This window comes from Uranotaenia lowii, chromosome 1 (genome assembly GCF_029784155.1).
Source record: "Uranotaenia lowii strain MFRU-FL chromosome 1, ASM2978415v1, whole genome shotgun sequence".
NCBI lineage: Eukaryota > Metazoa > Arthropoda > Insecta > Diptera > Culicidae > Uranotaenia > Uranotaenia lowii.
Genome location: NC_073691.1, coordinates 161,876 through 175,727, shown reverse-complemented (window position 1 = coordinate 175,727; position 13,852 = coordinate 161,876). Strand labels below are relative to the sequence as shown.

At 34.6% G+C, this 13,852-nt stretch overlaps 1 protein-coding gene across 6 annotated transcripts in view; it reads left to right on the top strand.

The window, feature by feature from the left end:
* Positions 1-13,852, top strand: part of LOC129750986 (uncharacterized) — a 216,255-nt gene that overhangs the window by 79,049 nt on the left and 123,354 nt on the right. For all 6 annotated transcript variants that reach the window (XM_055746257.1, XM_055746241.1, XM_055746227.1 and 3 more), the window contains exons 8-9: positions 1,056-1,401; positions 5,124-5,350. In XM_055746257.1, coding sequence (XP_055602232.1) covers positions 1,056-1,401; positions 5,124-5,350 — 573 coding nt within the window. The remainder of the gene's footprint in view (positions 1-1,055; positions 1,402-5,123; positions 5,351-13,852) is intronic.

Genomic DNA, 13,852 nt, shown 5'->3' with positions numbered 1-13,852 from the left:
GCAGGGAGAATAAAAGAGTGGAACGAGAAAGGCCACTGGGGGAAACTGAAGGTGAACAATTTTATGTACGTCTGTCGTGTGCAAAGAAGTCATAATGTCTGTAAGATGAAATTCACTTCATTGCAAGAAAACTGGGACTTACCACCAAATATTATTCGTAAACCTTATTCAAACGCTAAACATTTACGTACGTTCGTTAAAGATATTCCAAATTCAATTTTTTTTTTTGACGAAACCTGTTCCGTAACAATGAAGAAAAGTCTTTTCATTGCACTTTTTTCGTGTACATCAATTGCGATTCGATTTTCTGGGAATTGGAATACTCCACACAAAAAAAGTAACAGTAATATCATGTAAAAAACAGCAGATTTTTTCCATTATATGACGAAATATTATTGTTTTTTTCCATAATTTCACACGTCTTAAAAATTTATATTGTTTAATGATACTTATAGGCGTTTTAAAATCTATATGTCTTTCGTGGCTTTGATTAACGATACAATTGGCGGACAGGCATTGAAAAACCTTTTCCGTTTGGGTTTGGGTTTACGTTTGGGCCCGACCCGAACTTACGATCATAAGCTCGTAAAACAAGTGTTCTACCTCAGTGCTATGACAAATTAATTTTACAAGATTCGATGTTTCAATCTTTTGGAATGTTTTATTATAGGAATTACTGTGAAATGAAAGAAATTTTTTTGTTAAATTTTTCCGATATTGTAAAGTTCAGATTCAGATGTCGGATTCAGCTTTGAGATTTATACTATGATTTAATGTTCGGATTAAATGTCCACAACAGATTTCAAAACTCACATGCAGCATTTTTATTCAGACCTCAGATCGGAATTCAATTTCAGATCTAATAATCCCAATCAGAAACAGATTTCAAATGAATATCATTAAATTCTTGAGCAAATTTTAAAATAGTGTTCAAATTTAAAGTTTAATACTCTTTCCTTTATTTTTGTTAGGTCCGTGTTGAATTTCTGACAAAGTAGTGTCACAAAGATTTTCTTGCCAAAACCTAAATTAATGGAATATTTCTGACATTACAGTTGTTGATGATGAGAGAATAAAAGTGGCAAAAGCATCACTCAATGGTTACAATGTTCATTCGCCTAGTTCCGGCTATGGAGGAGGATTCCAGATTCAACCGAACATAGGCTACAATAATTTCGATAGCAGTTTTAATTTCGGCATGAAGAATCATCATCGTGAACGCGAACGAAGTGGAAGTATTGGGGTATTCACCCTTGGCGGCGATCGAATGAGGGATGAAGCCACCGAATACGAGGAGAGTGATAAAAAGACTACGTGGGTGAAAAATGATTATCAAACGAATCTTCACTACGACAATAAACAGTTGCAGCAACATGTAGACAATGGGCTTAGAAAGCATAGGTAAGATCAATCAAGTTTATAATTTAGAAGCGCTCACCTTTTTTCAATCATTTATTACCGAAAAAAAAGCTCGAAGGTATTGAAAAATGTTTCTGTTTTATTCTGGTAGCGATATTATATTTAAAATTAATAGTGTACCGAGTATTCATTAGTTATTGTTAAAGGCTTTATCGACGACAGTTATATTCTTTTGGCAAGATTATTCATTACAATGTTATTACTAGAAAAACGATAAATAGTAAAAATAATTAATGAACATAATTAGCTGGATTAACAATCTTCATTACCGAATATTTTACTGCCCACAGATCTACATACATAGATCAACAAGGATGATGAACTTTATTATTCTAAAAGCAGAAAAGAAATCATATTTCTGCTGCACACAAAAGCCACATCAAAAGGCTTAAACATTTTATCCGATGATGTCCTTGATAGCTTGGTGGATAATTGAATCAACCGGTATTAAAAAATAATAATAAATTAATGAAGTAAACGTAACTAACACGGCGCGAGCAGAGAGAAAGAGCGTTTCATTCATAACCAAGTGTGTTTTCACGTGTCGTTATCTTCATTTACCAGATTTTTTCATCCTTCCAATGTGTTTCTTTCCAGAAAAAAGTATAAATACCAATGCTACCCTTATCGAAGAAAAGATTAATAAGAAAATAAGTGAACGAGCGATAATTTTCATAAACATTCACCCTCGCCATTTTCCACTTTCCTTTGTTTTCCGCTTTAATTGGCTAAAAATCATCAATCATAACACCCAGAAGACCTGAATCTTACTAAACCATCCGGAGTGTTAGATTTCATCATTAGGGCGTTAAAATTTATTAAAATTTTTTAATTGCCTTTAGATTTACTTTGCCAATAAAATACGCATACTACTACGCACACTTGTATAATGTTTTATGCAAGAAAACTCTCATCCAATTTATTTTTAAAATAATTTTTTATTTTTGTGACACCCTATTGAAGATGATTCAACTCAGGGCTTTGCTTTGAATATTATTTGAGGTTCTTGTGACGAAGCTTTGGTAAAGTGGAAATTTATTAAACATTTTATTGTACTATTATGGTTAGGGGAAAACTGAACAAGACGCACCTGTGGGGTAAGATGACCCATTAGACTGAGTCGATTTGGGGTCATTTTTGAATTTCTCAAACCCTGGGGTCTAAAAAGCTTCGTTTTGGTCCAAAACTGATCCATGATTTTTTGCAGAATTTTCAAGTAACGTTTACATGAGTAAATTTGAACTTTTAGGTTTGTATGGGAAAATTGAATATTTTGTACTGAAAAATCAGCATCATTTTTGTTTCTTCTGTGGAACCAAGCCAGCTGATGGCTTCTGTGCCAATTTATAAATTTCCTAAAGGAAATTTACTGCTGAACAACTTTGTTGAAGACTGTAACTTCGTAACTTATTAGGCAAAAAAGTTATTAGCTGTTTAACTAGGGTATGTCTTTTCGCATTGATAAACATAAAATTCAATTGACATCACTGCTCGTGCCCCGTGAAGTATTGCATGAAAATAAGTCATGCAATACCTCGCTAGGCACCCAGGAAACCCCATCCAAGAAATCGAATCTGCGTGAAATGTGTAATTTTTCATGATAAACATTCAAGGTATTATGGCAAACCAGACTGCGCAGACTGAAAAAAAAATCAGCTTTTCTTTTTTACAAATGTATGCCCCTTCGAATGACTATAAATATTTTTTTATATTTGTTTTGATTTTCACACATTTTAACGAAAACCAATCAGGTGCATAAATTTTAGCAGAATGCGCGGTAGACCACGTGTTTCACGCTCAAATTTAGAATCCTGTTAATTTTTGAGAAAAACCGAATATCAAAGCGAAATGTCATTATTTTTATTTGCAGATTCCAAAATTACGAATAACAAATGAGTTTTACCAAAGTATGCTTAGTTTACAAAAAGTCGATGAACATGGTATTTACCATTTGACGTAACCATCATTATATTCCATATAATCATTATTCTATTCCTGACCACCCTTCCGGTATGGTGCGTTCTGTTCACTAGTGTCGGCGTTCTACCCCACGGTGTGTTCTCTAGCTGGTTGAGTTTTGGAAAAAAATATCATCAAAATTAAGTTTTTATCGTTTTTTTTCTAGTACAACGTAAAATGAATCCCTGAATCGTCGCAAACGTTCGAATGGGTTCTTACATGTTTTTTAGCGCTGTAAGTAGCGTTAATGCTTAACTAGTGGGTTCTGTACAGTTTTCTCCTACATAAATTTAGTGCGTTATTTTGCGAAAGAGCGTTGCAGCATTGAGTTACATCGTTTGATTCAGAAGCAAATTGCAAGATTTCCAAAAATTGGCATCGCATACAAAACATCAGGAAATATGGATAAAACATGAAACTCTAGAACTACAATCAGAAACTGGTTTTCAAAAGATTCGGAAAAATCTCGAAATGATGTATTCTTTTGAAAAAATTGTGAATACTTTAAGATACAAAGCACCGTTTCCATAATTAAACATTTATTTCGAAATTCAGTTCCTTTTGAGCGGGATGTTAAAACAATAACAGATCTAAGACTCGATTCTAAACGAGATTGAACATTCATTTCACGGACATTTTAAACAACAGAGTTCGGATCTTGTTTCAGCAGTCATGCAATCAATTAAGCACAAGCACATCATGTCCATCAACCCTTCTTCTCAGAGCGCATTGCCATTCAGCACTTTGTACCCTTCTACATATATAATTTACTCACGCACAACTGCAGCAGAAACATTCTGGTCATGTCATTTGATAATAAATAATAGGCAATGTTTTGCTGCCAACAACGCCAGTAAACCCATTTTCTCTGTTTTGGACTGCTACATCTCGTTGAAAATTTTCATACCGATAGAATGAATACACCATATAAACACATAAAGGATCGCGAAAAATCTTATACTGAAGGAAATTTGTTATTTAATTCGGAGTGTCCTGATAGCTTTTGAAGAATATTATTTGAAATTTTTTTTATTGAATTATTCTATTAAAAGTGTAAGAATCATGCGAAAAACAAATAACTATACATCTCGTTATACTGCCGCTGGAAGCATAATAAATTGTCACATGTTACATTTTTATATGTGAGGTATTTTGGTGTCTACCGCCTCGTAGCGAAGAATATTTAGATTTTATTTAATAAAACCATGTTGTTTACAGTGAACTTGATATTTTTATAAAAAACGGCAAACAAAAATTTTGAAGTAAGTCCTCTAGACACCAAAAAGTAGGAAATTTCAGAATGTAACATGCGACAATTATGCTTCCAGCGGCAGTATAGATCATGAATGCAAAAATTGAAAAATCAGAATATAAGTAAAAGCATCATTTTTAAGCGAATCAAAGCAATCGAAAAATTCCCATTAATTCAACAACGATATAGAAAAGTTACCGATATTTCCATAGCAATTTACTGTCTTCTTCAGTGAGCGTTTTCGATTGATCGAAAGAAAAATCGAAAGAAGAAGATAGTAGGTTGATATCAAAATATCGGTATCTGAACTTTACTTATACCGTGGTTGAATTAAAGATTCCCTATAATTCAACCACGGTATAAGAATTGCTATGATTCAGTAAAATTATTCAATCAAATAGGCTCACAACATATATAAGAGCATTTTTGAAGTTTAACATATTTTAAATTTCAATTAATTTCTTTTCTGCACTCGGAATCTTCATGTTTTCAGAAATTTGTACGACCACAAATTTAGAAGACACATAAATGACGCAAGTGGACAGGAACCCAGAAAAATGCACAGACAGGTATCGGCAAGTTACAGTCAACTTTCTATTCGCATAACAGATGCCCTGACGAATACGTTGGGTCGGATAGAAATCACCTGTTTGGCGACGATTCCAGCACACGTTGAGCCTGGCGAACAATATGCTGATTACAAAACATCCCTTATCAAACGTAAGTTCCTACATATTTGTTCTACGTTGTAGCTTTGTAGATTCTTAAAACTAGAAAAATATCACAGCTGCCATAAACTGTATATGACAATGAAATATATACCGAAAGATGAAATCGAGCTTTGCTGTCGTACACTTTTTGCAACCACCATCATTATGATCGTTATTATGGCCATCATTTTCATACTTTTTTACTAAAGTGCTATTGTCCCAGAGCATTGCTCGGTAGCCATCCAGTAGCCTTACTATGGCCATGTCCTCTATCCTTCCTTATCTGCCATATACACAGACACGCTAGTCTTATCCTATGCCATGCCATGCAACTGTTATAGAAGGAAAGACGGCACATTTTTCTAAAGAAATGCTTCTTTATTTCAGCTTCAGCAACAGATTTTTTTCGCTCGTTGAGGCTGGTGCTTTTCAACGGAGCGTTTTTTATTCAACTATTGCATCATCATCATTCTACTATAAAATATTCTTTTCCGGCCCGTTTGTTCACCCCTTGTCCATAGCCTTTTTTGTTGTTTAGTTCTCTTATTATTGCCACCAATGAAAACATGGTTATCAAAGATACGATGTTTTCATTTTTTTGTGTTCTTCACCGTTTTGTTTTATAATTTTTTTTAAATCATAAAACTTTCCGTTGATCCGGAAAAGAACCCCAGCATTAAAACTTTGCAATGAATTTGATCCTTTCTCAAGATGCTGCAGGAAATCGCATAGTTTTTTAATCAGCCAACTTAATATATTTATTGTTGTTTACGTGATACATTAGTTTTTGTTCATGGGAAATTAACGAATATTTCTTCATCCGAGCAATACTTTTGTTAGATGTACCTACTATTATGATTTTTTTTAAAATCAAGAACACGACAAGTAATTGTGTTGACTTTGATGTTGTGAAAATATTTCTTCAAAAGTAACGTTTAAGTCGTTTATCAAACAAGAGTAATTTTAAAATCTACTCTACGACTCAAACATCGATAATGTTCCCCTTGCCTTGTTCAAGCAACGAGTGATTAACGACTTTTCGTTCGGTTGATTTTATGCAAAGCAACTCGAAGCATTTTTCAATTTTGAGAGTCAGGGTATGAAATCAGACGTAAGGTTCGACCGTACGCTCAAGTCGATGGTACTTTGTCCAGTCCATCCTACGTTACAGCAATATTTCATGAGGGGAAAAGAATTCACCGAGCGCCCAACTAAATGAAGAAAATTTAAATAATAAAGGAAACATAATGATTTTCTCCTTTTTCATATACCATACGTTATTGAATTTGGATTGCATTAAAAATATTTTGTTGAATTCTTAATCCGGAGTATGATTTTTAATCTCAAACACATTTAATCAGACTGTCATTAGACTTGTTTCAACTAAAAGAAGCCTGATATTACATCAGGCCCGTGCGAAGGACCCGTCCGGGGGGGGGGGGGGGCTGGGGATTTCGAAATTCAGATTTAGCTAGAAATAATAAAAATGCAAAAAATGCACAAACAAAATTGATTTTTAAAACTATTTTCTTACTCATGGTCATCACATAAACTCAAAACACAAAATAAATCATATTAAAGTTTCAAATCAATGCTTTTTTCGGTAAGTCATTGATAAATCATTCAAAATATGTTCCTTATTCTGAACAAAGAATTTGCTTAAAAATTAATTTAAAGCTGTCTAGTATACAAATTTGAAATCAATATTTTCGAATAACCAGCAAATGAATGCAATTGAAAATTTAGAATAAAACCAGAATGTAAAGCTTCGAGCTTAAGAATTAATACATTTAAAAGGAACACATAGAATCTAACACCAGATTTTAAAAAAATATATTAGATCAGGTCAGAAATTAACCATGTTAAAATGGTTTAGCAAAATTTTAATAACACAATGCAACAAATTCAAATTTTTGCGAAGTTTACAGAATTAAAGAGCTTATTTTGACTAACTTTGGAGCGCTGAGTTTCTATCTATCAGTTTTTGTTTTCAAAATATCTTTTGAAAATAGATAAAGTTAATGAACTTAAATGAACTTAAATTTGTACTCTTTTTTGGCAAAACTGTAGAAAATTAAAATATTATGAAAACATAAATGTTTGACTCAATGATAAACTTTCTCTAAGACCACGAGTTTTTATGACGTTTTGTGAAAAAAGTTATTGAAATTTTCTTTTCATAAATTTTTCCCAAATCTGCCAAAAACGGTAATTTGGACAAATTTTCAAAAAAGATTCAAACTTAATTGAATCTCGGATGGTTCTTATAACATGAGTCAAATTGTTTTGCAGTTATCAAAATGTTATCAAATTGTTAAATGAGTTAAAATGTTTCACATGAAATGCTCAAACACTTTGTTGGATGATTTCATAAATAGTTTTATTATTATGGAGAATTTATATTTTTAGAAGCATTGAGCAAGAATATCTCGGAAAAATAAAAATCCTTCATTTAATGAAGGATATTGATTCAAAGTCAGCTTTAAGTTTTCATGGAGGTTCAATAGTTTACCAGATAATTTGATCAATTTTACTTAAAACTGATCAATTTTTAAATTTCTAATCATTTTAATTTACATTTCTATTTTACATTTACAAAAAAAAGTATTGATTCAAAAATGTCACTGTAATATCATGCATGTTCAACTTAACGGATTTTTTTTCAAACACATAATTGATAATAAAATTTAATATATTGTAAGAAGGAAAAAGCGAATATTAAATAAAATTATCAAGCGCAGGTTTTATAGTTAACAATTTTATCTCTGAAGATTTTTTCACATTCAGTTGAAAAATTAGGTCCTGGCAAGGACAAAAGGTAGACCTATGTATTTCTAATTAAATATTAAGATTTGTTCGCTGGAAGAAGGTTATGTTTTCAGAACACAAAAATTTAGAATTGAAAAACAAAGACAAACTTATCTATAATATTACAAGAAAAAAAAAGGTTGTACTGTAAATTTTGACTAAACCATTTAAAACAAATTTATAGAATTTAATTGATATCTCAAGGGAACAGCATTAAAGTGCTTATTTTTTAATGATTGATTTGACCGACTTTGGCGTCCTGAACTTCAATCTTTTATCAGATTTTATCTATCAACTTCAGTTTTGTTGATTTGAAGTTTATACGTTTAAAAATCAATCAGAATTGAAAAAATGTTCATTATACTTCATTTCATTTAGAAATAATGTTTTCATGATTATGATAAATGATCTAAAAAACAGTAAATTTTCCAGTTTTTCAAAATTTGGAAATATCATTACAAATACTCCTGATCGTACTGGAAAAAGCTAAAAAAGGTTTAATTTTTTTAACAACTTTGTTGAAGCCTGTAAATCAATTCGATGTTTGCTTAAAAAATATGTAAAGTTTAATTTGGTTTAAAACTTTTTTTAAAAATTCTCTGAAATGAATCTCTGAAAAAAGGATTGCATATTTGGATTCAGGGCATCCAGAGTAATCAAAAGAAGCTCTTAAATTATTTACACCTCGGAAAATTTGGCTTTGTGTAATTTATCAGAACACCTTGGAATGTGGAGTTGAACATTTAAATAGATGAACAAGAAACAAAAAAATAAACAGGGATTGAAATTTATATTTGTATATTTGTATATTTATTTAAATTTCATCTGACTGTGGTGTCTTAATGAATAATAAAACAGAAACAACAAAAATTAAAAATATTACAACAATGATGATCTTTTCAGTTTTCCGGTAAATTATCCGGAGGACTCGCCAAATTCGAACAAACTTTCGGAAGCAGTAAACGTTCTTATCATTGAATCTATTGGCTGGTAGAAGGCGAACGTAGTACGTCGAAATGTCGGTTGTATGAGAGAGTTATTTCGTAGTGTCCTTTGACTTGCGCGAATGTCCAGCGATGACAGCAGCTCAGGGCAATCAATTTCACCATTCAAAATTTTCACTACAAACGTAGCCTGTTGTAAACTTCGACGACGAGATAGTGTTTCTAGTTGCAATAGTTGACAGCGATCAGGATACGGTGTCATTTCTTGAGGTTCTCTCCATTGTAAACGTCTTAGTGCTCGATGAACAAATTTTTTCTGAACACGTTCCATTCTTAGATTCCACGAAACTTGATAAGGCAACCAAACCAAAACTGAACTTTCCAGAATAGGCCGTACGAGCGAACAATACAGTGCTTTCAAACAGTGAGGATCGTTAAAATCTTTCGACATCTTGAAAATAAATCCCAATTGTCGGTTAGCCTTTGCTATGACCGTATCACGATGTAAGTTAAAAGTTAATTTAGAATCCAATAAAACTCCTAAGTCCTTCACACAATCACTGCGCTGTAAAACTATTCCGTCGATTGAATACTGGAATATTTCAGGTCTCAATATTCGATGGAACGACACAACAGTACATTTGGGAATACTCAGTGTCATTCTATTTCGGGTACACCAAGCAACAAAAATATCCAGTAAAGATTGCAAACGTTTTCAATCTTCCAGAGTACGAACAACCATATACAACTTCAGATCATCAGCATACGCAAGCTTGCATCCGCTTTCAAGCAGTTGAACACCATCGTTGACAAATAACGTGAACAATAACGGTCCAAGATTTGATCCTTGTGGCACGCCAGAATTGTTTACAAAACTCCTTGATAAACAGGAATCAAGCTTCACTTGAAGTTTTCTATCGCAGAGGTACGAACGGAGCCAGCGCAAAAACTTGTTAGTAGCGCCTAGTCTTCTCAGCTTACACAAAAGTATTTCATGATCCACCAGATCAAAAGCTGCTTTCAAATCTGTATAGACGACGTCAACTTGTAATCTTTCATCCAGGGCAGTGAAACATGTTTTCGTAAGACAAAGTAAGTTGGTTGTGACGGAACGTCCAGGCATGAAACCGTGTTGATCTTCAGAAATTAATGTTTTCATACTGTTAAACATGTATCCATGAATAATTATTTCAAAAATCTTCGATGCTGCTGATAAGTTAGTTATACCACGGTAGTTTTTGACGTTTTTCTTGTCCCCATTTTTGTATATGGGCGATAAAAACGATTTTTTCCAAACATCAGGAAAACATGAATCGGCAAAGGAAGCATTGAAAATTTGACTGAGTGGAAACGCAAGGCAATCTACACATCTTTTATAAACAACAGATGGAATACCATCAGGTCCTGGCGAGAAGGAACATTTTAATTTTTTCGATGCTTTGGTTACCATTTCCGAGGTTATTTCAAAAGTATCCATAAGACTTGTACACGTAGAAACATCTTGTGTAATAGCATTTGCTTCTTCCTTTGATGCAGAGCTGGTTGCAAAAACAGATGAAAAATGGGCAGCAAACAGTTCACAAACTTCAGCTGGTGAAGACGATTCAACATCATCCAAAACAACGACTGAAGGTACAGTGGATGATTTTCGCTTAGATTCAACAAATTTCCAAAATTGTTTGGGATTTCTTCGCAGATTCGACTGGATACGTAGCACATACGATTTATACAGAGAAGCATTAAGCGATCTGTAAGCATTACTAGCGAGTTTAAAGTTTCTCTTAGAAGATTCACAACTGTCGACACGATATTTACGATGGCACTTGTTACGCTCACGCTTCAATCTACGCAAATGATTACTGCTCCAAGCTGGTGAGCTGGTAGGTTTACAACGTGGAACATTTTGATTGATCCAAGCGCAGATAACGTTGACAAAACTATCCGCCATATCGTTTGCACTGTTGCTCTCTAAGCAGATGTTCCAATCAAAGATGCTAAGGTAATTTGACAGAGCTTCAAAATCGATTTTTCTCAAATTAATTGGTTCTTCTCTATCGAAATAGTTTCTTGATTCAAGCGTTGTCGAAGCCAGCGGCACGGTAAATATTAATGCTGGATGATGCGCATCTAACGGTAGTAAAGGATCTTCGGCAACACATGTAGATACTGAAATTTCTGCAGAACAAAACGCTAGATCAAGAATCGCTGGTTATAATCACCGCATACAAAGATGTTGACATCGATAGATTCTTTATCACAAATTTCCCGTACAGATGAAATATGTGCTTCGATAAGTTCACTATCATTGCTCTTGTCAGGGGGTAAATAAATCGCACATATTATTAACTTTTTCCCGTCAATATGGCATTGAACGACTACTTGCTCAAGACGAGTGCTCAGATGACTGACAATACAATTACTGTTAAACTTCTGAGAAACCGCGATGAGAACGCCTCCAAACCTCGTTTTAACGCTGTTATTAGAGTTGCGGTCGCACCTATAGACGTTGTAAGCAGTTCCAAACAATTGCAATGAGTTGATGCATTCATCCAAGCCAGTTTCAATGAAAACGATCACATCATAATCACATTCAGCTGTTGCCAGGAAACACTCGTCAACGTTTGTTCTTAAGCCTCGCACGTTCTGGTAATAAATCGTAAAACAATCATAAGAATCCATATTCGAGGAACACTGAAATGGACGGTGCATGAGTCTATGAGTATTCATAAAATTTGAACTGAACTTGCCTGAGATGGGAACCAGATGGTTCCCACCTTCCTGCAAAACGCCGGATGCGTCTACTTCAAAGACGCTGCCTCCGTTATGGACCGAACACTCGCACTGAGACTCGGGGTTGTAGCATCCACAGTCGACTGACGTAATTGCACTGAGGGAACGGGGGTCAAAGGCCGTCGGTTTAAGTTTTTTGGTTGGTCCACAAACTCACGGAAAAGCATTCCAGTTGGCCATGTCAAAGGGCTCAGAGCGACATCTTTGTAGACAGGATCGAGCCCAATTTTAAACGAAACATATGTTCTAGTGGAAACGTCAACACCTTTCGGAAGTAAGCGTTTCACTTCCACCGGCATATCCGAATCCAGGCAGCGAGACACTATTTTTTTGACATCGTCATCCGTAATGCGTGGCTGTAGTCCAGCCAAATACAACCAAAACTTTGGTGGCGGAGGTGGTGGCACAATAAACGGGACTGAGAGATCGCTAAGATCAACTGATTTTGTCCCAGTCATTGCAGAAGCCACTAGCGACAAACCATCGTTACCACGACGTCGCTTAATATTTGGTGAAGGATATGTTTGTTGAGCTCCTTTTATTGATGAAAGTGAGTTTGTCATTATCGGAACATTTTGCTTTGATGCCAAGTCATCGACTTTTCTAGACAGTAAATCCAGTTTATCTAGAACGATCTCCGGCAAATCACTTCTTGAAGCATCACTATTCTTCACCATAACATCATCAATGTAACTTCGAATGCTTCTACCATTAAGCTCAGTGCGGCAGGGAGTGCAAACAAAAATCGCCTTTCCCTGTGTAAACAATTCTCTATTGAGACGAATGTTAAAACCTCAGCACTGCTGACTGATGTGGAAAAAGTTATCACAAAATCCGCATACGATAGGCTCTAGGTCATTTATCACTAGTTGGCACTCTCCACATTGCTTTTTCTCCTTCGTGTTTGCCATTTTATGGGTAAGCAACAAATTAAACAAACTCGAAAACTTCGCAAAAACTTTGCACGATTTAGAAACTATCAATGCTTAGACAACTTCGTATTGAAAACCCTGTTGCAAATACAGCAACTTGCGGTTCACTGGGCAAAGTAAAATGCAAACAAAAACAACCCGAAAACAATGGGTATCGAATATCACGGAAACTTCGGTCGAAATATTCACGACGGACAAGTGTTTCCAGTAGAATCTCCAATGTCCACAGCTTCTCTGGTGAAGGTTCCTTGATATAACGGCACGACGACGAATTTCGGAATACGTTTCAACGAGAAATCGCGATATAAAAAACAGAACTCGTAAGTAACCAAAACAAAACAATATGTCGTGGCTAAGATCAGCATACATAAAATTTGTAATGACATAAACCATTTTTTATACTCAATGTGATTTGTTAGTAATGGATACTAGGTTTAATTTTTTTGCTGATTTCAGTAATAGTAAACACCTGTCACATGGCTACTAACTTATTGATAAAACCCTTGTTGATAAAAACTTCTTAACAAGGCTGGCCAGGAAGTCGAAAACCCTGAGGTAGCTATCGAAACCACAGCTACAGGAAGCCACCACCGGACCCTAACGGAAACTGTTCTTGGAAGTGACCCCAGTTAATCCCCTTTCCTTTCCTATACATAGTTGAATTAACAGTTGAGTAGCAATAGGGGCTTGTTATATAGCTCAGTTGGCAAGTCCGTTGTCTCCTGAGCAGATGTTACCGGATAAGTTTTTCAATAACGATCCGCCAACTGTAACGTTGATAAAGTCGCGAATGTCATAATGATGGTAAAACGACTATAATCGAAACAAAAAAAAAAAAGTTGAGTAGCCGCGACGATTACGGCCCCCCTCTTACTAACCCAAAGTTAGGAAAAATACTCCCGGCACATAAAAACTTTATAAGTAAAATGCCTAATAAAAGCTTTTGTAAATAAAAAAAAAACTTCTTAACAAAAACCCAATCTTAAGACGAGGTTGGTTTCTTTGTGTGTCAAGAGTTGAGTTTCAATATAGATGTTT